Raw genomic sequence first — 25,811 nt, forward strand, 5'->3', positions numbered from 1 at the left:
TATCAGTTAAACTATCACAGTTCCTCATTTCTAATCATTGGAACACAGTCGACAAATTAGTACATGTCAGCTGGTTAATAGTTAGTGGGCATGCCGTTAATATAGATCACATGCGACTCTGGGTATCATTTCTTGAGATGTCCACAGATACTAAATGGAATCTTCTCTGCTTAGTGAAGCATTCACATTGTTTTGTTTATTGGCGCGCCCTACAGCTCACTACTGCGCCGGTAGCGTGTGCTAACATGCTCCTTTATTGCTATCATGATGGGTTCTCTTCCCTCTTTCAGATACTTCCTTCTCCTTACAATCCTCAAATAGTGAAAAAAATTAGTCATTCTGCAGCTCAGATTACTGTTCTGAAATACATGTAATACACTCGATCATACCATATGGCTGCCAGCGTAAGAAAACACAAAACATTCTATCATGGTGTTCATTACAACAGTAAAATAATATTTACGTAGACTAGTTTCCGTACCTGGATTTGTGCTCTCACATTTCTTCTATTTTTAAGTTACAATACTCCTCACCCAGTCATTACATCCATGGGTGATGTTTGTCTTGCTGTAAATTATTTTTAACATCACAGTAACGGACTTTTTCCGGATGACAGTCGCATTTCCTGTGAACAGTATATACAAAATTCGCAAACAAATCCTACGTCTTTGGTTGATCGGACTCAAGTATCTGTACTTGACGTGGCTTGTTCGTAATATATCCATTCCTGTATCACCGCTCAGTGCCTCACGCCACGACATACTGAAACAAAATTTTAAAAAAGCCTCATAGGCTCGGCACTCCATCAGCCATACGGCAAAACATAAGAGGCTCGGTCCTCGATCATTACCCGTAATCACCGCTCAGTGCTTCTCGCATTTAATATCTAAAGTATAACAAGCAAAGGACTGTTATAACGTAAACGTATCCAACATTCCATCCAATGCTTTCATCATTTTCATCTTCCAGTACCGTCTCAATGGTTTAAACCTTACCTGAACGGCGTCCAATGCAATTTATAACAGCTCCTCCAAATCTTTTTCTTGTACACACGACTGCGGCTGCGAAACTGGTTATTTGTTCACTAACACGGCATATTCGATGAATTTCTTGAGATATAACGTGTGTAGCCTGCCTTTCGTTTTGTGACTCCTGAGGGCTCAATCTCAACAACGTTATTGTGTATTATTTTCCTCATTATGTATGCTCCACAATAGATGTAATGAATTTATGACTTGTAAACTTGCTCCTGTGTGATATCCTTCCTTTCTTTATGATAATTTCATTATCTTCAACAAACCTGCTTCATCTCATAGCGCTCTACGGTTTTCAAGGCGTCTTATTATTCAATACAATTCATGCGGTTATCCTGTGCACACATGTAGTCCAAGTTCCTGTTACTCGTAATTAATCTTATCGTATTTCCAGCGCCTAAAACACCTCGTGCTTACTTAATTCGTGGAACTAAAATAACTACAGTTTAAGTAAGACTTTAAATGTACAACGAAGGCTCCTAGGGTTGAATTCCATCTCACGGCAAAGTCAGAGTCTTGGCCACTGTCTTCGCTCACCTCATATTTACCCCTTCGCCCTTTTCACACAGATTCCTACGTGAATCTGGATCGCATGTTTATATGACATTGGCTGTCTCTCGTCTGTAAACATCACGTCCTCCATAATTTCGCCTCTCGTCTGCTCGATATGGAGGCGCCCATGAACCATGAGGATTGTCTCTTTTCCATCTGTTGCCATTTTTGCACGGTGTATGCTTCTTTCGCCAGTTCACATTAGATGATCTGTGTGATCACCCTTATTGTGTTTGCACAACGTGCACTGGTTCACTACATCTAGATCGGTACTCTGCAAATCACACTTAAGGCCTGGCAGAGGGTTCGTCGAACCACTTTCACAGTAATTCTCTGTTATTCCATCTCCAACAGCGCCAGGAAAATCAGCTTGACGTTCATAACCAAGCTCGAAAAAGCAAATACAAAGATGGATCTGCACTTTTTCATACTACGATCAGCCAACGTAATCTCTTTCTGAATCCTGTTAGGTAATTTTGTTTTGCAGATCCATATCAACTCTTGGCCACCTGGTACCACTAACATTGTTTCAACCCATGTAACAACGTAGAACCCGTAGAAGAAAGGCAAAAGGCAGCAGAAGATGAAGTACCAATTTGCAAATCTAGCTAGCTAGTTAGTTATTCAACTGTTTCCAAAGCAATCACACTTCGTTCCTTACTGGTGCCTTATGGTAGCATCATGTCATCTAGGAACACATTGTTTTCAAATGCGTTTCCTAACTACGAATGATTTTTAATCCACGTTAAATCATTTTATGTCTTTCAAACAAATATGATCGCACTACTAAACGACAACACGTCTTTCTATCCTCCAGTACTTGGGAATACAACGGCCAGAATCTTTCCTGTTGATTTATCATGTATCATAATATTATCTAAACACCACAACCATAGTAAAATTAGTTTCTGTCATAACAAAAGGCCCTGACCCAAATGTTATTGATATACGTAAATAGAATACTAATGATCGTAAGTGGCTATAACGATGCTCTCCCAAGCCCTAAATACAGAGTCACTAATCGAGACGGTGCCCTTGAAAAGCGCGCAGCTGCTACTATGAAGAACCAATATTTGAATCCCAGCCAACAGAGACGGGTCCCTAGGTTATTATTCGCGTTTATTTCCATACTTATGTAATCTTTGATAAAACTGTCTAAAGCCCTAAATAGGTTCATTTTTTGTAATCTACTTTCCGTGGGTTTTAAGGCTAGTGACTGCCTTTGTATATAGCTTCCAACGGTTGAATACTCAGAAAATCTTCTGAGTCACAGGTTCTTGATGTGGCAGCGTTTATTCTCCTCGTACACTGCACCCCAAGATAAAGGAATATATACAAGAGCGGCGGCAGGGTGGTGGTGGGGGGAGGGGGGAGGGGGCGGTAGGTGAAAAATAATCCGAATTTGCTATGTGAAAACTCTTAAAGCTTTTTAAATAACACAGACGTTATTAACATTCTATATCTTTGGTCCTCGTGTCTACATATTTATTTCTCAGACTCCCGGACGAAGGACACATTTCTCGCAAAGCGAAACCAATTTATGGATACCGTCAATGTACAATGTTTGAGTTTACTGACAGGACCTCAACTCAGTTGCACCTCTTCATCGCTATCAAAGTGAAATCCTCGAAGATTTGGAAACACATGAAAATCGGATGGGCCAAATAAGGACTTTATGGAAGAAGACTGATGACAGTGAACCCAAGACGTCGGATAGTTGCAGAAGTCGCAGCGCCCGACTGTGGTCTAACATTGACATGGTGACGGAGATGGTGGTGGTGGTGGTTAGTGTTTAACGTCCCGTCGACAACGAGGTCATTAGAGACGGAGCTCATGCTCGGGTTAGGGAAGGATTGGGAAGGAAATCGGCCGTGCCCTTTCAAAGGAACCATCCCGGCATTTGCCTGAAGCGATTTAGGGAAATCACGGAAAACCTAAATCAGAATGGCTGGAGACGGGATTGAACCGTCGTCCTCCCGAATGCGAGTCCAGTGTGCTAACCACTGCGCCACCTCGCTCGGTGGTGACGGAGAGAGTACTACATGTATGGACGAGCTCTTTCCATCTCTTGTCATAACGTTGTCGGCGGGACGTTAAAGACTAATCTCTTCTTCCCTCCCGGATGATCTCTTCGACCTCGAAACTCGATTACAGCACGCTTTCTAACACACTGACGTAGCCACGTTACACACCGGCATGTTACACGCCACAGTTCGGAGCCCTCTGACGGTAGAGGGATGCACATATGTATACATGAGGGATAAATATGTAGAATGCTAACAACGTCTGTTTTATTTGGGAAGCTATATGAGTTCTCAAATGATTCGGAGACTTTTCTTTTCAGTACGCCCCCGTAAATGCCAAGGATACACACTGTATATAAATTTTACATTCGACGCCCCTAGCACCTCCCTCCACTAGACACGCCAGGCGGTTGCTGTTAACTGTGATACATCCAACATAGAAATCTTACAGGTGTGGCACCTTTGAGCTCGGTGCCTCAGATGTCAGCTTGCGTTGCTTGAGCGTTAAGCCGGCGACGATCACCAGTTGTAAACTACTCTAACAAACTTCCTGGCAGATTAAAACTGTGTGCCCGACCGAGACTCGAACTCGGGACCTTTGCCTTTCGCGGGCAAGTGCTCTACCATCTGAGCTACCGAAGCACGACTCACGCCCGGTACTCACAGCTTTACTTCTGCCAGTATCTCGTCTCCTACCTTCCAAACTTTACAGAAGCTCTCCTGCGAACCATGCACCTTTCTTTCAGGAGTGCTAGTTCTGCATGGTTCGCAGGAGAGCTTCTGTAAAGTTTGCAAGGTAGGAGACGAGATACTGGCAGAAGTAAAGCTGTGAGTACCGCGCTTGAGTCGTGCTTCGGTAGCTCAGATGGTAGAGCACTTGCCCGCGAAAGGCAAAGGTCCCGAGTTCGAGTCTCGGTCGGGAACACAGTTTTAATCTGCCAGAAAGTTTCATATCAGGGCACACTCCGCTGCAGAGTGAAAATCTCATTCTGGAAACATCCCCCAGGCTGTGGCTAAGCCATGTCTCCGCAATATCCTTTCTTTCAGGAGTGCTAGTTCTGCATGGTTCGCAGGTGAGCTTCTGTAAAGTTTGAAAGGTAGGAGACGAGATACTGGCAGAAGTAAAGCTGTGAGTACCGGGCGTGAGTCGTGCTTCGGTAGCTCAGATGGTAGAGCACTTGCCCGCGAAAGGCAAAGGTCCCGAGTTCGAGTCTCAGTCGGGCACACAGTTTTAATCTGCCAGAAAGTTTCATATCAGCGCACACTCCGCTGCAGAGTGAAAATCTCATTCTGGATACTCTGACAAAGTTTTCCACTATCTCAAAATCTGTAAATGTGTGTAAACTTTAGACTTTAAGATCGATGGAGTAGATGTTAGGAGTTGACAGGGAATTAAAGAACAAGCTTCACGGAATTAAAAAATGGTCGTGAAAAAAAAACAGTAAAAGAAGACATTCTACCAGAAAGTGCACATCTGTGAAACAAAAATCTGCTCCTAAACGTGCTCGAGACGTAGTTGCTCAAGCCTCTTCGACTCCGCGACGGCGTTTTTCTGAGATAATACGATTTGTGAGGGGCATTCCTGCAATATTGTACTGCAAGTATAAACCAGTCTCGAGCATGCTCAACTAGGCTCATGCCAGAAAGTAAAACAGGCCATTCACTTCGGATGCTTTTATCTCTTGCATAACAAAAGACCACCATGAGTTCAGCGTGATTTACTCGTATATTATCGTCTTGTAAGACGGATGCATTGTCCAAATGTTGGCTAAGGGGTTGCACAGTGTGCTGGAGAATACTGTCCCAATACTGGATAGCCCTAAAACTATCCTCGATAGCGACGATGGTCGCCCAACACCCAAAAAGTAACTGACCCACCACATTGCTATACCTACTGGAATCCATGCCAGAGCAGATAACTGGAATCTGACCTCCACCACATTCTTCTACAACAGTCGTCAGGCGTCAGACAAGTCCTGCGCTCATCATTGGAGGTTAGCCAGTACCATTAATCCATGTTCTTTTCCAGGTATTCACTCGCTCCTTCACTCCATATGATGCTGGGGGCAGGGTCTATATTTTTGTTAGCATTGAATGCTAAGGGTCCAGATTGATCACGTGAAGACCATTCCCACTTAAACTTCCTGGCAGATTAAAACTGGGCTACCCTCACAGCTTCACTACCGCCATTACCTCGTCTACTGCCTTCCAAACTTCACATAATCTATCATGCGAAACTTTCAGAGTGAAAATTTCATTCTGTAAACATCCTCCAGACTGTGGATAAGCCATGTCTCTGGAATATCCTTTCTTTAAGGAGTGCTAGTCTCACAAGATTCGCAACAGAGTTTCTGTGAAGTTTGGAAGGAAGGAGACGAGATACTGGCGCAAGTGAAGCTGTGAAGAGGGGTCGTGAGTCATATTAGGGTAGCTCAGTCAGTAGAGCACTTGCACGCGAAAGATAAAGGTTTCGAGTTCGAGTATCGGTCCAGCACACGTTTTTAATACGCCACGAATTTTCATATCAGCGCGCACTTCGCTGCAGAGAGAAAGTTTCATTCTGGAATCGTTGGTTACTGCCTCAGCTGATAACTCTTCTTCTTGCCTTCGAAAGGGCAGCGGCCCAATTTGCAGGTTCCAGTCATCAGCTGATGCTGCTGTCTGTGGATGGGCACTATGGGATATACCTTTAATATATTGTTTTCCATGATAGCGGCTGTTTTTGTTAGAATGACTTCGTTGTGGTGTACAGTATTTTGACTGCCGACATCTGTTCTCGCCATCAAGTGGCAAAGTACACAAGGTCTAAGCTTGAGGTGACCTGTCAAGGAATGTAGACACACTAACTGTGCATAATACAGACACAGCACACTCTGATGAATCACACTGAGAATGCTGCCACTCTTATCACCATTGCACAGGTATGAAAAGTATTGAGAAAGAAGTTTTCAGTACAAAAAAAAATCTGTTGTATGTATGTCCAAGATCTCGTCCAAAATCCTTGGGTATATTTCAACCAAATTTGGCACAGAAACAGCAGGCCTCATGAGTATCAGCACGCTGTGTTTTATGACGTTCTGGCTCCAATAGATGTGGAGATGCAGGCAAAAATGTGTTTTTCAAGCCTTCAACAACAGGCATGTTGTGTGGGAATAATATCAGCTTGTCAAATCAACCTCCCTTGCAGGGCAGTCTACATGTCAGGTTAAAGAAACAGTTTTCTAGGCCCCAACATGTCAGCTGCCCTGCATGACAGATGTGTTGTATTCGAGTAGTATCACCCTCCTTTATCAACCTGTTTTACATGGCAACTTGCCAGCCGAAGTGGCCATGCGGTTCTAGGCGCTGCAGTCTGGAACCGCGAGACTGCTACGGTCGCAGGTTCGAATCCTGCCTTGGGCATGGATGTGTGTGATGTCCTTAGGTTAGTTAGGTTTAACTAGTTTTAAGTTCTAGGGGACTAATGACCTCAGAAGTTGAGTCCCATAGTGCTCAGAGCCATTTGAACCATTTTACATGACAACCTCTATGCTAGGTGCAAAGAAATCATTTTCAAGCCCCTGAATGTAGTCTGCTGTACATGATAGGCATGTTGTGGGGTAGCATAGGCCTGCTTTATTGTGGGGGGATACATATGCCGATGTACATGGCTGGGGGCAGGTTGAGATGGATAGAGAAACGGACAGCCAGAGTGAAGGGAAGGAGGGAATGAACAGAGAAAGGGGAGGAGGAGATTCAGGAGGCAGATGAAAGATGTGGTGAGAGATGGAAGGAAGAAAGGTTGGGTTTAACATACTGTCAACATCGAGATTATCAGAGACAGAGCACAAACTTGGATTGTGTCAAGGATGGGGAAGGAAATTGGTCATTTCCTTTCAAAGGAACCATCCTAGCATTTGCCTGGGGAGATTTAGAGAAATCACAGAAAACCTTAATGTGGATGGCAGTACACAGATTACACAGATTGGAACCACTGTCCACCCAAATGGAAGTCCAGTTTGCTAACTACTGCACCACCTCTCTTAATGAAGGGTGGTGCGCAGGTGGAAAAGGCAGAGGGGAAGGTGGAGATGGAAAGAGATAGTAGGAGGAGGATATGGTCAGAGATTGGAGGAGGAACGTTTGGTCAGAGAGAAGGGTGAGAAGAAATGGACAAACAGGGAAGGAGGAGGGGATAAGATGGAATGGGGAGGAGGAAATAGATAGCTGTGGGTGGGTGAATCGACAGACAGAGGAAGGAAGAGGTGGACACAGATAGTGGGAGGAGGAAGTGTGTCCAATATATGTGTCAAACACAAACGTGAATGAAGCTGCAGGGGAAAGGCTAGGAAACATATACAAGGCGTGAGGATGGTGCAAAATTATGTTTGAACACCTTACCTCTTTCTGCGCTGAATACCAAAAGTGTCGAAAATAAAATGGAAATAGTAGTTCGTTATATCATTTAGATTAATTTTATTTGAATTCCAGAGCTTCAGTATCAAGTGACTGTTATCATAGCCTAACATGTATCTCGCATTTCCCATATAAGAATACAGAAATCCCTCTCTGAAATCAATTCCCATTCCTTCAGGAGAACCTACATCTCTCAGTCACGCTCCACACGTGCTCCATGCGATTGAGATCGAAAAATGTCACTCGTTCCATAATGATTGTCCTATACAGGATATCCCTGCTGACACCCACTACATGCTCTTTTGAAAGATAAACACCTGCGTCAAAGCCCCCCAGACATTCTAACACGATGTGGCTGAGGGTCTCCCCTGCTGTAGGATAACCACTATCAACTGCAAAATTTGTACGTTCCTTAGTAATAATGCCGCACCAACGGCCTTGCCTTGTTGAGTTCGTTGGTTCTCGTCAGGCAAAATTGTGGATGGCCAGTACTTGGATGGGAGAATGCCCGGGTACACTACGTGATGATGACTGCTGTGGCTCTGAGCACTATGGGACTTAACTTCTGAGGTCATCAGTCCCCTAGAACTTAGAACTACTTACACCTAACTAACCTAAGGACATCACACACATCCATGCCCGAGGCAGGATTTGAACCTGCGATCGTAGCGGTTGCGCGGTTCCAGACTGTAGCGCCCAGAACCGCTCGGCCACCCCGGCCGGCGATGACTGCTGTCCCTTTGCCTTTAGAGAAAGGGCAGGAGGGGTGGTGGCTTGACCACCAGATTGTGCCAAACCTCTCCGCAGTGTCTAATGAGGTAAGGGCAATTGCCACTGTTGAGCTCGGCGGCCGGCATGGTGCTACTCCAAAGAAGAAGGCTATGTGCTGACAACGGGTTTCATCCTATCCCTTTTCATCACACCACACTACACACATTCGTTACGCTCACCTACACTTATCAGATACACCTAAAACGCACAGCCGGCCGCGGTGGTCTCGCGGTTCTAGGCGCGCAGTCAGGAACCGTGCGATTGCTACGGTCGCAGGTTCGAATCCTGCCTCGGGCATGGATGTGTGTGATGTCCTTAGGTTAGTTAGGTTTAAGTAGTTCTAAGTTCTAGGGGACTGATGACCACAGCAGTTGAGTCCCATAGTGCTCAGAGCCATTTTTTTAAAACGCACAACTCACATACATCGTGAAGGAAAGGTACAATTCTGCGCCAAGGACAGAAGAACCTTGCCAATTAGGGACTGAACCTGTCCTTCGGATCTCCCAACTAACAATGTCACACAACTTTACTTTTAATAACAACGCCATTCTATAACTAGTACTTCTCTGGCATTCGCCATACAATGCCGTAACGCTATTATGAAGTAAATAAAAGGCAGAAAAGGAATTTTGACACACTCGTGGTCTCAGAAACAAAGAATATTATCCACAGAACAAAACTACGCCAGCTTGTGTCTAATATCATTTACTGAAAAAAGTCATTAGGTTGTCTTCAACCAATGTCAGAATATTAACGCATGAATTTTTTCGGAGATGCATCCTGTATACATATAGAAAAATCTGGTATTTTGAACGCCAACAGCTGCTAATAAATATTTCTTTATTCGAAACCGGTTTCGCTCTGCACATAATTTTAAGGTATCTTAAACCCATACCTCAAGATGATGTGAAGATCAAAACCAGTAATGAATAAAGAATTATTTATCAGCCACTGTTTCTGCTTAAAATATTACTTTTTCAGATATGAACTGTAGAGCTCTACTTCCACGAAATACACTGGGGTGACAAAAGTCATGACGTACCTTCTAATACCGTGTAGGAACTCGACGTTGTGCTCCAGCTCGACGAGGCATGCACTCAACAAGTCGTTAGGAGTCCGCTACAGAATATTGAGCCACGCTGCCTCTATAGGCATCCATAATAGTGAAAGTGCTGCCAGCGCACGATTTTATGCACGAACTAACCCCTCGATTTTGTCCCATAAATGTCTGATGGGGCCGGCCGGTGTTGCCGTGCGGTTCTAGGCGCTACAGTCTGGAACCGCGAGACCGCTACGGTCGCAGGTTCGAATCCTGCCTCGGGCTTGGATGTATGTGATGTCCTTAGGTTAGTTAGGTTTAAGTAGTTCTAAGTTCTAGGGGACTGATGACCATAGAAGTTAAGTCCCATAGTGCTCAGAGCAATCTGAACCATTTTTGTCTGATGGGATTCATGTCCGACGATCTGGGTGGTCAAATCATTCGCTCGCATTATTCAGAGTGTTCATCAAACGAACAGCGAATAATTGTAGCCTGGTCACATAGCGCATAGTCACCCATGAATTCCAGCCATAAAAGGCTGCAAATGGTCTCCAAGCAGCCCAAAATTGCGATTTCCTGTCATAATCGGTTCAGTTGGACCAGAGGACCCAGTGGGTTTCATGTAAACACAGCTCACATCATTATGGAGCCGCCTGCAGCTTGTACAATACCTTCTTGACAACTTCAGTCCATGACTTCGTGAGCTCTGCGCCACACTCGAACCCTATCATCAGCTCTTACCAACCGAAAACGGGACTCATCTGGTTACAACACGGTTTTCCAGTCTTCTAGGGTCCAACCGAGCCCAGGAGCGGCGCTGCAAGCGATGTCCCACTGTTTGCAAATCACTCGCATCAGTCGTCTGCTGCCATAGCCCATTAACACCAAATTTCGCCGCACTGTCCTAGCGGATACGTTCGTCGTACGTCTCACATCGATATCTGCTGTTATTTCACGCAGTGTTGCTCGTCCTTTAGCACTGACAAGTCTACGCAAACACCGCTGCACTGGTCTTTAAGCGAAGGCCATCGGTCACTGCTTTGTCCGTGGTGAGAGGTAACGCCTGAAATTTGGTATTCCCGGTACAGTGTTGACACTGAATTCCCTAACGATTGCCGAAACAGAATGTCCCATATGTCTAGGTAAAATTACTATTGTGCGTTCAGAGTCTGTTAATTTCCATCGTGCAGCCATAATCACCTCGGCCACCTTTTCGCATGAATCGCCTGAGTACAAACGACAGCTCCACCAATACTACTGCCGTCTGTGAATGTACACTATTGGCCATTAAAATTGCTACACTATGAAGATGACGTGCTACAGACGCGAAATTTAACCGACAGGAAGAAGATGCTGTGATATGCAAATGATTAGCTTTTCAGAGAATTCACACAAGGTTGGCGCCGGTGGCGACACCTACAACATGCTGACATGAGGAAAGTTTGCAACCGATTTCTCATACACAAACAGCAGTTGACAGGCGTTGCCTGGTGAAACGTTGTTGTGACGCCTCGTGTGAGGAGGAGAAATGCGTACCATCACGTTTCCGACTTTGATAAAGGTCGGGTTGTAGCCTATCGCGATTGCGGTTTATCGTGTCGTGACATTGCTGCTCGCGTTGGTCGAGATGCAATGACTGTTATCAGAATATGGAATCGGTGGCTTTAGGAGGGTAATACGGAACGCCGTGCTGGATCCCAACAGCCTCGTATCTCAGCAATCGAGATGACAGGCATCTTATCCGCATGGCTGTAACGGATCGTGCAGCCACGTCTCGATCCCTGAGTCAACAGATGGGGACGATGGAAGACAATAACCACCTGCGAGAACAGTTCGACGACGTTTGCAGCAGCATGGACTATCAGCTCCGAGACCATGGCTGCGGTTACACTTGACGCTGCATCACAGACAGGAGCGCCTGCGATGGTGTACTCAACGACGAACCTGGGTGCACGAATGGAAAAACGTCATTTTTTCGAATGAATCCAGGTTCTGTTTACAGCATCATGATGGTCGCATCCGTGTTTGGCGACATCGCGGTGAACGCACATTGGAAGCGTGTATTCGTCATCACCATACTAGCGTATCACCCGGGGTGATGGTATGAAGTGCCATTGGTTACACGTCTCGGTCACCTCTCGTTCGTATTGACGGCACTTTGAACAGTGGACGTTACGTTTCAGATGTGGTACGACCCGTTGCTCTACCCTTCATTCGATCCCTGCGCAACCCTACATTTCAGCAGGATAATGCACGACCGCATGTTGCAGGTGGTGTACGGGTCTTTCTGGATACAGAAAATGTTCGATTGCTGCCCTAGCCAGAACAGTCTCCAGATCTCTCACCAATTGAAAACGTCTGTCAAAAGTGGCCGAGCAACTGGCTCGTCACAATACGCCAGTCACTACTCTTGATGAACTGTGGTATCGTGTTGAAGCTGCATGGGCAGCTGTACCTGTACACACCATCCAAGCTCTGTTTGGCTCAATACCCAGGCGTATCGCGGCCGTTATTACGGCTAGAGGTGGTTGTTCTAGGTACTGATTTCTCAGGAACTATGCACCCAAATTGCGTGAAAATGTAATCACATGTCAGTTCTAGTATAATATATTTGTCCAATGAATACCCGTTTATTATCTGCATTTCTTCTTGGTGTAGCAATTTTAATGGTCAGCAGTGTACATGTCGCTGTCCCACGACTTTTGTCACCTCAGTGTATACCGAATGTTGAAGATTACCAGCTGCACAACCACTCAGCACGGCATGAATATTTTACACAATCGAACTGGATCATCTGTTGCTTGCATGTGTTAATTTCTTGTAGAACTATTAGAACAAAAAGGACTTTTTTTTTTGAGATCCAACGAATTTTTGCGTTTCAGTAGCTTTCCCCTAAACGAAAGAGTTGAGGCGGGTGTGCGCGTGCTGCAGGAGCAGATGGCGCGGGAGAAGCTGGTGGCGGCGGCGGCGGCGGTGGCCACGCCGGGCCCCGCTGGCGGGGCGGCCGCCTCGCAGCCGGCGGCGCCGCTGCAGCCGCTGGCGCCCGTATCAGGCCGCGTCCAGCTGCAGGTCTTCTACCACGACGAGCGCCGCGAGCTGGTCGTGTCGGTGCTCGCCGCAGACGACCTGCCCCAGCGCGACGACACCGGGTTCGGCACGCTGCCCGAGGCCTTCCTCAAGCTGCGCCTGCTGCCCGCCACGTGAGTACCCTCCATGCGCTAACTACACCCCTCCCTCCCCCTCCTCCGGCCCATATGTTTATTATAAGCTCGAGAGGAGAACACGAGAAGTGCCATCGCCGGCCGGAGTGGCCGAGCGGTTCTAAGCGCTACAGTCTGGAACCGCGCGACCGCTACGGTCGCAGGTTCGAATCCTGCCTCGGGCATGGATGTGTGTGATGTCCTTACGTTAGTTAGGTTTAAGTAGTTCTAAGTTCTAGGTGACTGATGACCTCAGAAGTTAAGTTCCATAGTGCTCAGAGCCATTTGAACCATTTGAGAAGTGCCATCACGTGATTTCCCAGGAATTTCGCACACTGGAAGAGGATGTCTTGGCTTATCGGTGGATACTCACTCGTTTCTGAATAACCGACGGTCAATGTTTTCGATGTATATTCCACGTACTTCATGCGCCTTTCAGCGCGCTATGTTCTTAGACGAAATGGTGGCTCACGGCTTTGTTGCCAGGACGACGGAAGCGGCAATCTCCTGTGGGATTCTCCTGTATCCCGATTCAAATTTCTTTCCCAGAACGAAGAACAGTACGATTATGTGGCTTATCGGGCATTATGTCATTGGGTGATGGGGTGCAGGTGTGACCCGGACCCTTCTGCCTGTTAGTAAACTAGGGCCCATTGGGCATGCGGAGACTGCCACGCTTTTTCGAATATGTTGTACCTGGTACTTAATGGTTCAAATGGCTCTGAGCACTATGGGACTTAACAGCGGAGGTCATCAGTCCCCTAGAACTTAGAACTAGTTAAACCTAACTAACCTAAGGACATCACACACATCCATGCCCGAGGCAGGATTCGAACCTCCGACCGTAGCGGCCGCGCGGTTCCAGACTGAAGCGCCTAGAACCTCTCGGCCACACCAGCCGGCTAGTATTTAATCGTCAAGGAGTTGGATGAAGTGTAGAATCCCTTTTTGGGATGTTTCATCCTTACTACCTTGCTTTTGCTAACTTCAAAACAAATTTTAAAAAAACACAAAAGAAGTAGTTGAGTTAACTGGTCCTCTTGGTATGTTCCCTTCTCAGGTTTATTGCTAAAGAATTATTTCTTTACTGTGGCCCTGTATGTCTTTTTTTGTTTCGTGAATAAAAAATAAACAAAAATTGTTGTGGGCCACGACTGGAATTTTTTTATGACATAGAATTAAGTCCGATTTTGTTTCTTTCCTATTTGAAAAAGAAAGTGTTTAGCGTCTCCGCTTCTCAATTTTGCACCCCCATTGGGAACCCGATAACAGTTTTTATTTACTTTTAGTTTTAATGCTTTCATTTATCTGTTCATGCCCCTGGAAGGTTACTACACGATTCTCTCTTATCAAATTAGGAACTACAAGGGTATTATATTAACCGTGGAACTACAACTGGGTTTCACAATAAGTCTCACAGATGTGTTTGTACGTTATGTTAATGAGTTGCAATCTTTTTAAATTCTCATATTCTGATATTTCATTCTCATATCAATTCTTGTATGAATTCTCATATTTTATCCATACATTTATTCTCCAGGGAGGTTTGGTGAATTCATTTGCATGATACCGGTCGTAGAAAGACTGGAAACATTGATATTCCGAACACCACGAGCATCGTGCCAAGACAGGTTTGCCACAGTACATTTCTTCGTATGAATCTCACTCGGGAAAGAAACGTCATTAATATTCGTGAAGACTTCGCGCATTTGCAGTAATTCCACGCCAAACAATACATGACATATCACTTTTCCGAAAACTGGTGCTTGCAATTGATCATGAATCTAGATACACTACAGGAACTTCACCGAAAACAATTTCAAATAATTTTCTCTTTCTTTTTATTCATTGACCTGACGTAAAGATGGTAAATGAATAATCAGTATAGACTGGAAAATATTCGTGTAATAATCTTATGCAGACATAGATATACAAATGAAATGCAAAAATAAAAGTGAAAGGAGATACCAAAGACATCACAGACATTCTTAATCATTTCAATAATCTAAATGAGAAAATCAAATTTACAGTGGAACATGAGCAAAATAAAAGTATCAACTTTCTGGACCTAAATATTACAAGACACAACAACACACGCACATTCAAAACTTATAGGAAAAACACAATGACTGACACCACAATCCCTGCAACCTCATGACACCCAAATATCCATAAACAGGCAGGATACAGGTCAGTGCTGCATAGGGCAACTAAAATACCATTGAACGAGGAAAATATGCAACAAGAAATAAACACAGTGAAGAAGATTGCAGTTGCCAATGGTTACAATGCTTCCATGGTTGACACAATCTTAGACAAAGTGAAGAGAAACCCAGGTACAAACTGCACCACAGAAGAAAAAGATAAAAACAAATATATATCTAGCATTCCATACATAGGCAATGTATCACAGAAGATTGCAAATATTTTCAAAAATCACAGAGTAAAAATTGGGTTTTCTACATCCAATAAACTACACCAAAACTAATACATAATATAAAGTGTTATCATGATTCATATTCAGACTCTGGAATATACAAGGTAACATGCCAGGAATGCTCCAAGTTCTACGTAGGACAAACAGGCCGAAATATTAACACAGGTAAACAGAGCACATTAGAGCATACACACACAACAAACACACTACATCAGCAATAGCAACACACATACATAATGCAGGACACCCATTTGGAAAAATAGAGCAAAATGTCAAAGTACTCCACCGACTAAATAAAGGACATAAAATGGATTTGCTTGAAGAACTGGAGATATATTCACATTACAGAAAATATGAAGATAAAATATTAAATGAAAAACCTGAAAGTGAATCAGTGAATTTCTTCAGATGTTTCGATAATATACTTAAATAAAAATAGTAAAACATATAAATAAGCACAATTGTAAAATCAAACTGTTAAGATAAATAACCTCTGTACAAAAGCATATCATAATCTGTGGAAGACCTATAATGTTATCTCTGTGAACTACCTGTAAGAAGATCTTTGTAACTGTTTTGTTTATATAAGATATTTTCGATGTGTAAAGTGTACAAGTTGTGTGTGATGTTAAGTGTGTGTGAGACTCTACACAAATGGACCATTAGAAAACTGTAAGTACAAATTGTTCTCAAACTTTAGCCACTAACCTCACAGAAAGAATTGATACCCAACTAAAAATCGCGTTTCTTATTCATTACAGTAAAAGTCAACAAAATGAAGCAGACTCACACACACTGACAACATCAAAAGAAATGGCTTAACACACATAAAAAAACGCACTTGAAAATGGGAATTATTTCTCGAAACGCGTCGTGCGAATAGTAAAATAAAGAAAAATCGTGACTGGTAGCAGAAGATCTATTTATTTATAAACAAACCTATTGTATCTACAGTCGCAGGCTTTCAGAAACCATTTATAATGGATCAAATCAAAAAATAAAAGTAATAGTCGGGTTTCGAACACGGGGCGCAAAATTAAATACGCCGTGGTGCTGACCACTATGCACATAAAGTACCTGGAAAACACCTCGAAAACTGTGATCGTCGTTGCTTTTAGAAACGGTCGAGTATCTAAGGATAAGCCGAGACACGAGTATAGACAATCTTGTGGTGGTGCAACCAAAGCTATGAGTATCCATCTTGGGAATTAATAACCGCTTTTATTATTGGATCACTACCGGTTTCATGGCACTAAAAGTCACGTCTTCAGGTGAACATCTGGAATGAATAACCTGAGACATACACACTCTCTCTCTCTCTCTCTCTCACACACACACACACACACACACACACACACACACACACACACACACGCACTCACTGGTCATACCGGACTCTAGAGTCCATTACCGCAGCAACGTATTTTCGCCATCTGTCCCTGTCTTGGGCTATTTCCTTCCATTCACCGTCAATACCTACGCTCCTCAAATCAGCCTTCACATTGTCCTCCCATCTACGCCTCGGTCTCCCCACAGGACGTTTTCCTTCTAGGTGCCCTACCAGTACTCTGCGCGCTGCCCTGCCCTCATCCATTCGAGCTATGTGACCCGTCCATCGCAGCCTACGTGATTTAATAATACTGATTATGTCAGGACTTGAATAGAATTCGTGAACCTCTTCGTTATGCAGTTTTCGCCACTCTCCGCCAATGTCATCCCTTTGCTCCGAAAATTTTCCTCAAAATTTTGTTTTCAAATGCTCGAAACAGCTTTTCATTTTGCACAGTGAGAGACCAAGTCTCACACCTATACAGCATAACTGGTAGAATAATAGTTTTGTATATTCTAATCTTTAAATTCCTAGACAATATCCGTGATGAAAATAACCTATTCAGTGAGAAGTAGCACGCATTTCCCGCTCGTAATCTCTTCTTCAGTTCGGATTCAATCTCATTTCTCGAAGTGATGTCCACGCCCAGATACTTAAATGTGTTCACTTTTTCAAACTGCATGTCTCCAACTCTTAACATTTCCTGATCTACTGCTGTTGGCATTCTAGTAGTAACCAGGTATTTAGTTTTGTCTTCACTTATCCTTAGACCTACATCTTCACTAGCCTTGATTGACGCATTCGCATTTGCTGTTACATATTCTTTCCTATCGCTAATGATGTTTAGATCATCTGCATACCCTAATATCTTAATATTTCCATTTAACTTCACACCCTCTGAATTATCTGCTGCCATTCGTACAATATATTCTAGGACTAAATTAAAAAGTAGCGGAGACAGGGCATCTCCCTGCTTAACTCCGTTCTTTATTACAAATTCTTCTGACTCCAATTTCCCCACGCGTACTCTACCTTTTGTGTTTTTCAAACTCGCTTCTATAAGTCTAACATACTTCTTTGGTATTCCAAGTTCCAAGAGAATTCTGTACAATTTTGATTGCAATACTGAATCATATGCTTTTGTATAATCTATGAAAAGATTATGAACTGGTTTATTGTATTCCAATTTCTTTTCCAAAATTTGACTCAGGGTGAACATTTGGTCTATAGTTGATCTGTTCCTCCGAAAGCCGGCTTGGTAATCCCCCACAATTTCATCTGCATATGGTGTAAGCCTGCTTAGCAGAATATTCGAGAAAATTTTGGAGCATACTGGCAATAGCGAAATCCCTCTATAATTACTACAATCCATTTTGTCACCTTTCTTAAAAATTGAGATCAGAATCGACTCCCGCCACTCTTCAGATATCATCTCTGAGTTCCATACTTTAGTTATCACTTTGTGAACTACTTCCACCAATTTCTGTCCCCCATTTTAACTAATTCTGCAGTTATGCAATCTGATCCTGGTGCTTTATGGTTTGTTGATTGCATCTCTTACTTCCTTTAACGTTGGCTCAGGTATCTGGGGTTCTGCTGTATGTATTTAGTACGCCTGCTCATTTCCTGCTTTCTGGTGTAAATTTAATAGATGTTCAAAATACGCCCTCCATTTACTTAATATAGCACTGAGATCTGTCAGTATTCCCCCAGCATCCCCTCGAAGTGCATTTGTCCTAGCCTTGAAGCCCATCCTATACCCTTTTATGTCTAAGTAAAATTCCCTAATGTTTTTTTTGTTTTACTGTTTGTTTCCATTTTTGTAATTTGATTGTTCAAATAATCCCTCTTCTTTGCCCGTAGTCTACTACCAACTTCCCTTTTCAAGTTCAAGAACTCCTCTCGTTTTCTGTCTCCCATTGTATCCCAATCTAATCGCGCTTTTCTCCTTTCCTCTACCAATTTCTTGCATTTTTCATCAAACCACGGTTTCCTCCTGTTCTTCTTAATTGTACCTATTGTGACCTTCGCTGCCTCTTTGATATTATTCCTCACAGTGATCCACTGTTTATTTACATTCTCGTCTTGATCTTCCTGTATCCTGAGAGCAGCAAACCTATTTGAAATTTCTATCATGTACCTTCTTCTAAAGTTTTCATCATTTAGCTTGTCAGTGTCGAACCTAACAAGTTCTGCATTGTGACACCTTGATGTTGCTGTAGACAGCCGTTGGTGAACTTTGGCAACTACAAGAAAATGATCAGAATCGCAGTCTGCTCCCCTGAAAGTCCAAAAATTTTCTATAGTAGAGTGCCATCTCCGATCTACAAGAACATGATCAATTTGGTTTCGGGTGTGTCCATCCGGAGAGACCCAAGTTGCTTTATGAATGTCCTTCCTTTTGAATGGTTTCGGGTGTGTCCATCCGGAGAGACCCAAGTTGCTTTATGAATGTCCTTCCTTTTGAAGTATGTGCTCTCAACAATCATGTCTTTTGAAACAGCAAAATTAGCCCCCCTTGTGCCGTTATCATTCGAAATGTTACGCAAACTTTCTTTCCAAATTGTAGGACGGAATGCTTCCTCCTTCCCTATCTTCGCATTAAAATGACCTATGATTAATTTTGTATCATACGAGGAGAACTCATCCCACGGTTGATCTAGTTCTTCAAAAAATACACTGGTACAGTAAATTATTTTAATATTTTAAAAAAATATTTAAATATTAAAAACTTTTACCGGAGAGTATCAAAATGTTACTACTTACATGACTAAAACATTAGAGCGGAAGAACTCCGAATATTTTTACCCGACACGCGTTGTCCATCAAAACAAAACACCGCTAAAACACGATGTGTCATAGAGTAAAAAAGCCAGATTCCAACGTAGTGGGTGGCTCTTATACAAATCGTACCATAGTGATGTATTTGTAAGGAGGAAATAAACGAAAACTATTAAGACCTAATTTTGGGCCAGAATGAAAAACCAAGAAGTGGCCGCCACACAATGGAGGAAAGTTCTACCAAACAAATTTTCAAGTAAATAGCTATTAGCGGAAAATCAGAACCTGAAAAGCGCACTTACCGCTTCTCCTGTCTATACGCAACCGTGTACAGGAGGCGCGGCCTCGTGGTCTGTCACACTGACAAGAAAGTAAACAGCTTGCCTGTGGACGGCTCGCGCGTGAGCTGATGAGAGCAGGCTCAATCGAATGATTGGTGGTCTTTGGGGATTACACGAATGGTGAATGAAAACTGGAATATTGAGATAAAAGGTACAAAAACCTTTTTTAAAAACAATCTGTAGAATATCAATATGATGTGACAGCTGACTTTTTCGTTAATAACACGCGTAAGTTATGCTCAAACTAGAGCTTAAAAGAGGGACATCATGTGCGTATATTTGGGCAACGAAACAAATGTGCCGGCAGAGTTCACTGAATAAACCTTAAAACTTAAAAAAAAAACATTAAGTACATTACATTTCTAAAAATTATTGTTTAGCAAAAATACTTCAAAAATTCTTCACTTTGAATCCAAGACAGTAGTGAATTTTGATATTTATTAACAATAGATAAAATTTAAGGAAATTTACAAAAACTTTGAAAACGTACTTGCAAGGAAGAGGTGGAAAACCTAAGATAATGAGACGGATGTATAGGAAGTAGGGAAGCGAGGTGAGGAAAATCTTAAAGACGAGAACGGAAAAAAAGGGACTGGGTGAAGAAAGTATAGAGTATTATGTCCACTCATGTAAGGCAGTGAAAAATTGGCAAAATGCTATGATGTCTCAACTCCGTTTGTCCATTCAGGATTTGGTGTGGAAAACGACTAATGGATCTCATAATTTCTACCTTCTCCAGGACACTTAAAGTGTGGCCCTTAGTTATAGTGAGATCGATGACGGAATGCCTCTGCTGACGAAGGTGGGTACTCAAGGCAGTTTTTGAGCTAGAAAAGCTAAGCTGTTCTTTGAACCTGTGCTAAATCTCCTGCCTGTTTGTCCGATATATCGCATGGGGCACTCACTGCAAGTGATGCAATACACCCCGGTTGCATTATATTGTATTTGGAACAAGTGGAATGTTCTCTGTGCCTATACTTTGTGCCAACGTTATTGGGAATGAAGAAAGCCTGTTCAATACTTTTAAACCTCAATTGTCTGCCGATCCTTTCGGAACTATTGCCGAAATATATAATTTTATGATACGTAAAACCACCTGTCTTCCGACTACCGGAGTAATATATTTCTGTTGACGAATTACAAATGCAATATAAGTTCAAATGACAAAAATATATTTTTGATACGATAGAATTACAGTTTAACAGTTTTCGGATTTTTTTTTTCTTTACTTGTACTGTGGAACATTGCCTCCTGCTAAATTTCATGATCGTGGGGCCCTGCGACGTACGCTATAGGTTTTAATGAGTGAGTTTACAACTATCAAAATATATGACATAAATGACTACATATGTTATTATTTCCTTGGCTTTGGAACTTAAACGTTTTACACCGCCAAAGGACCACAGACCTTAGTATGAGACATAAATTTTAACTTTACACGTCTGCCGGTTTTTGACAGGAACTGGCATTAACAGACAGACAGACAAACAGATAAGAAATGATCAAAGAGATTTTCGTGTGAAATAATTACAAATTAACAATTTTCGAATTTTTTTCTTTTGCTCCTACTGTGAAACCCTGCTTCTTAGCAAATTTCGTGATTCGAGGTCAACGAGGAATACCCTGTGGTGTGCTTGTGAGTATCAAAATTTTTTTTGGTCTCATTGACTTAGAAGCTTAAACGTTTTACACCGCCAAGCTACCGTATGCCTTGGTACGTGAGATATGTTTCAACTTGATACATCTACTTGTTCCTGAGAAAAAGGGGTTTTAACAGAGAGACATACAGACGGATAACAAAGTGAATACGTAAGCGTTCTGTTTTAAAGGGATAAGGAACCCTAAATCTAACGGGAACACTGATTGTGCTGATCATACGTGGAGATGACTGAAATAAATAGCAGTCCTACCATTCATACGATCACAGATCTGTGTTCACAAACGTAGTACTGAGTTAAATACCAATGATGATATAACGCTTCGATTTTGTATGACGCCAATTTTCTTGTAAACCGGAAAAGAAAAGACTCAAAGAGTTTGAGAAGATGTGATATATAAATATGTTGAAAATTAGGTAGACATACGAAATGAGGACATTGTCTGCAGAATCAGCGAGAAGAACATGTGGAAAACAATGAGAAGAAGAAGAGACAGAATAATACGATAAATATTAAGACATCAAGTAATAACTTTCATGGTACTTAAGGAACCTGTAGAGGGTAAAAACAATAGGGGAAGACAGAAATTCCAATATGTTCCGAAAATACTTGACGATGATGGTTGCGGGTGAGGCACAGCAGAGGCAATGTGGCATGCAGCACCAAATGTGAGAGACTGTCGACACAAAGAAATATTACACTAGAGCGACGAACTAAGTATTAATGAACACAATTATTACTATTATATTAAAGCATTTTATGTATGTTTCTATGCGAATCAGTCACATTAATGTGACCACCGCCTAAGTTCGACATCAACGTGCAACAACCACTCATAGACGGTAGGTGGCAGCACCACATATGAATGCAGCCATTGTTTTACTTCTGGTGCACATACGAAATGGAACGAGTACATGACCTTCATTATCATCTCACTAGCAATTAACAATCAGTCTCATGTTGAAGCCACTAATACGATTGAAGATGTAAAACAAAGAAATTCACCCACTGATTATCGTGAATGTAACCCTCGGAATACTTAGTGGATACAGTAAAGTGCTATTGGCACAAGATGTTGTTTTATTTGTTCATTGTTATATGAATTAAAAGCTTCGTACACAAGTCGTAATGGGTGAAAACCATTCATATTTTGGGAAACAGATAACGCACGGTATGCTCACACACATATCTGCCCGTGTTCTGTAGAAGTTGTAAGAGATTAAAATAAAACTACTATCCTGAGAAATCAAGAAACGTCGACCGACAATAGCAAACTTCCTCACCTCATCTGCGGATAAAACGGTATGTGATTTTCAGGAACGAGCAGCACGTCGTCAAGTCGAGCGTGGCAGAGCCGACGCAAAACCCAATCTGGAACGCAACCTTCGACTTTCCCAACGTGCCGGGTGAGGACCTGATGGAGCGCAGTCTGGAGGTCACCCTCTGGGACTTCTGCCCCGACCGTGACAGCGTCTTCCTCGGTGAGTGCTGTGCTGCATTAGCGTTGGTTATAAGACTCTTCCTACGTGTACCAACTTGTAGATGGAGTATATTGTAGTTGGCCAATTATAAAAACCTTTCCCATTTTCCAATTTTCCGTAGTCAGTATTATGTTCTTACCTATCTCCTCGGAGTCTCGAATTTGTTATAGTGGTTCAGCTTCATTGTGTTAACGGTTTAATCCAATAGGTTGAATCCGATAGCTAATCTTCCACCATAAACTTCGCATTTGATGTGGACAGTTGTACTGAAAAAAAGACAGAGCGTACTACAGCCCGATAAATCACAGTCTGTGCCTGACACGTATTTTCGAACTCCGATGTGGACAAATGAATTATGAAGCATAATATGTAGTAAAGAGAGGCGTTATGATACCAAGTCAAGCCCCGATGACGCATCAGCTGTGTCTAGTTGTATTGGAATGCTTTCCACATGTGAAAGTAGTTTTTATTTATTTATTTGGTATTTCCATTCCCCGAGTTGGGTGGCGATCCGACTGATAATCCCCATGCTGCCACTCTTCGGCTTTTGAGTTAAACAATAAAAAACACTAAAAACATTGGTAGGAATGATGAGATGATACGTGCGGTATTGAAAACTGTAAGGCTCCTGGGAACACATTTTAGATGAGGGATTTCGATAAAGATATGATTTGGTAGAAGGTGATGTGAGAAGGGATGTAGAATGCGTATTGGAAAGAGTGAAAACAAGGTATGTTGGTGGTAGCGGATTGATAGAAACGCAGTTATATAGTGAAAGGGTGCATGTTGCCTTAATTTGGTGTTGTAGAAGATGATGGTTGTAGTTAACAGAATGGTTCGATCTGAGGAATGATATTAGGGTCTATGAGGGGATAGTGATTGAAATTAACTTAAAAAAAAATAAGGTGTAATGTGAGAGATGTATGGAAGGTGGGCTGTGGTGAGACAAGCACGATGGCAGGCATCGTCCTCAGACATTGGTAACGTACTGGGCTATCAGGATTCGATTTTGTAGCAAACATACGACTCAGAAAGAATTCCACATGTTTGACGAGGTATGGCAATTTTATCAGGCGATACTGGGTAATGGTGGGAAAGAGTAAAGGGGCATGGAAAGTTGGTCGGGGTACATGACGTTCAAGGATTTGAAGGGACAGGTAGATTTTGGAACAAACGGAAATCCTTGCAACACTTGCTTAGGTGATGTGTTGGTATATAAAAAAACATAATAATATTTTTTATTTGGTGGGTGATAATATTATGTAAAATTGTAATTTCCTATTTCTGTTGTGATACTTGATTTAAAGAGAAATGGTCATCATCAGCATTGGGTTCTGGTTTTGGCTAGCCGGCCGCGGTGGTCTCGCGGTTCTAGGCGCGCAGTCCGGAACCGCGAGTTTGCTACGGTCGCAGGTTCGAATCCTGCCTCGGGCATGGATGTGTGTGATGTCCTTAGGTTAGTTAGGTTTAACTAGTTCTAAGTTCTAGGGGACTGATGACCTAAGATGTTAAGTCCCATAGTGCTCAGAGCCATTTGAACCATTTTTCTGGTTTTGGCTAGCATGAGACTGCTAAGCAAACTCAATACCACCACGAGCACTTACTTTGGATTTTTGAAACAGTGCGCGACTCAGCGCCTTCTGCGGTTAAGTTTGCGTGAGTGGTTGCTATTATTAATAAAAATCTACGTATATTATACGGAACGTTGTAATAAAAATTAGTTCTCAGTGGGCCTAAAGGCAACTAGTTTAATTATGTACCAATTTTAAAACGACAATTAATACCTGAGATATTTTTGTTTTCATGAAAGGTAATAAATTGCTTTAATTAGTTTTCATTAGCAAGTCAAAGCTAAGGAGTTTCTCGTCATCTGTCGTCAAGCGGCCAGTTGACATTTTACCGGACTCACTGCAACGAAAATATTGATGATTGAAGCTTTACATTAATTTTACTGACTTTACAACACTGAATGAGAAAAACAGAGAACCCTCCTGCATTTACACTAACATTTAAGAAATGATTTAATAAGAATAATTGTTTTGCCGGGGTAATGACTACCTATGCTGCTACCGAAATTGTGGCCCCGTCCGGTGCACACGCTAAAACAACAAATTTACACAAAACATTGATTCACTCATATGAGAGGTGCGAGCTGTACAAAAAGTAAATGTTACTACATGGGAATATTATTTATATTCTGAATAGTTTTACGGAACTTACACACAATTATATCCAGCGTATAATGAGGCCTATCATCCACACAAGAGTCGAAGACACGAGAGTGAATAACCTGATACAATGTCTTTGGTCTTTTTCGTTGACCAACGCAGATAAAGTAGAGAAGGTTCTATATCATTATCTCCGTAAAAATAATTTCTTTTTGTTCCAAATGTTAATATTCGTTGCACAAAACACAGCATACTTTAAAACTTCTAGCGTCACATGACGAATTATTCATCAGAATACAAAAACTCTATTTGTTTACTTTTTTTTTAAATAACTATATGTGGCGTTCTGCCACAGTGCGGATGGAACGTATGCTTTTCTTGCTGATATATATCGTAGTCAGAGAATTTATTTCGCATATTCGACTGGCTAAAAGCTTCATAAGTGTTAGTTTAGAGTGGCATTCTTTTGAATGGTTGGTGGGTGAGGGTTCCAAGTCAGTTATCAATCGAATGTTAGCCCAAAGGATTGAATAATTTTCACAAATTTCGCATTCGTGGGCTGTGAGGAATAGATCTCATCTATGCTCATGTAATTTCTGC

General features: G+C 42.4%; 1 protein-coding gene across 1 annotated transcript in view; it reads left to right on the plus strand.

The window, feature by feature from the left end:
- Positions 1–25,811, plus strand: part of LOC126252363 (regulating synaptic membrane exocytosis protein 2-like) — a 307,507-nt gene that overhangs the window by 173,495 nt on the left and 108,201 nt on the right. Inside the window, exons 6-9 of the mRNA XM_049953255.1 lie at positions 4,078–4,138; positions 12,721–12,788; positions 12,849–13,015; positions 22,880–23,043. Of these exons, the coding sequence (XP_049809212.1) occupies positions 4,078–4,138; positions 12,721–12,788; positions 12,849–13,015; positions 22,880–23,043 (460 nt within the window). The remainder of the gene's footprint in view (positions 1–4,077; positions 4,139–12,720; positions 12,789–12,848; positions 13,016–22,879; positions 23,044–25,811) is intronic.

The sequence above is a fragment of the Schistocerca nitens genome, chromosome 4 (assembly GCF_023898315.1).
Source record: "Schistocerca nitens isolate TAMUIC-IGC-003100 chromosome 4, iqSchNite1.1, whole genome shotgun sequence".
Taxonomy (NCBI): domain Eukaryota; kingdom Metazoa; phylum Arthropoda; class Insecta; order Orthoptera; family Acrididae; genus Schistocerca; species Schistocerca nitens.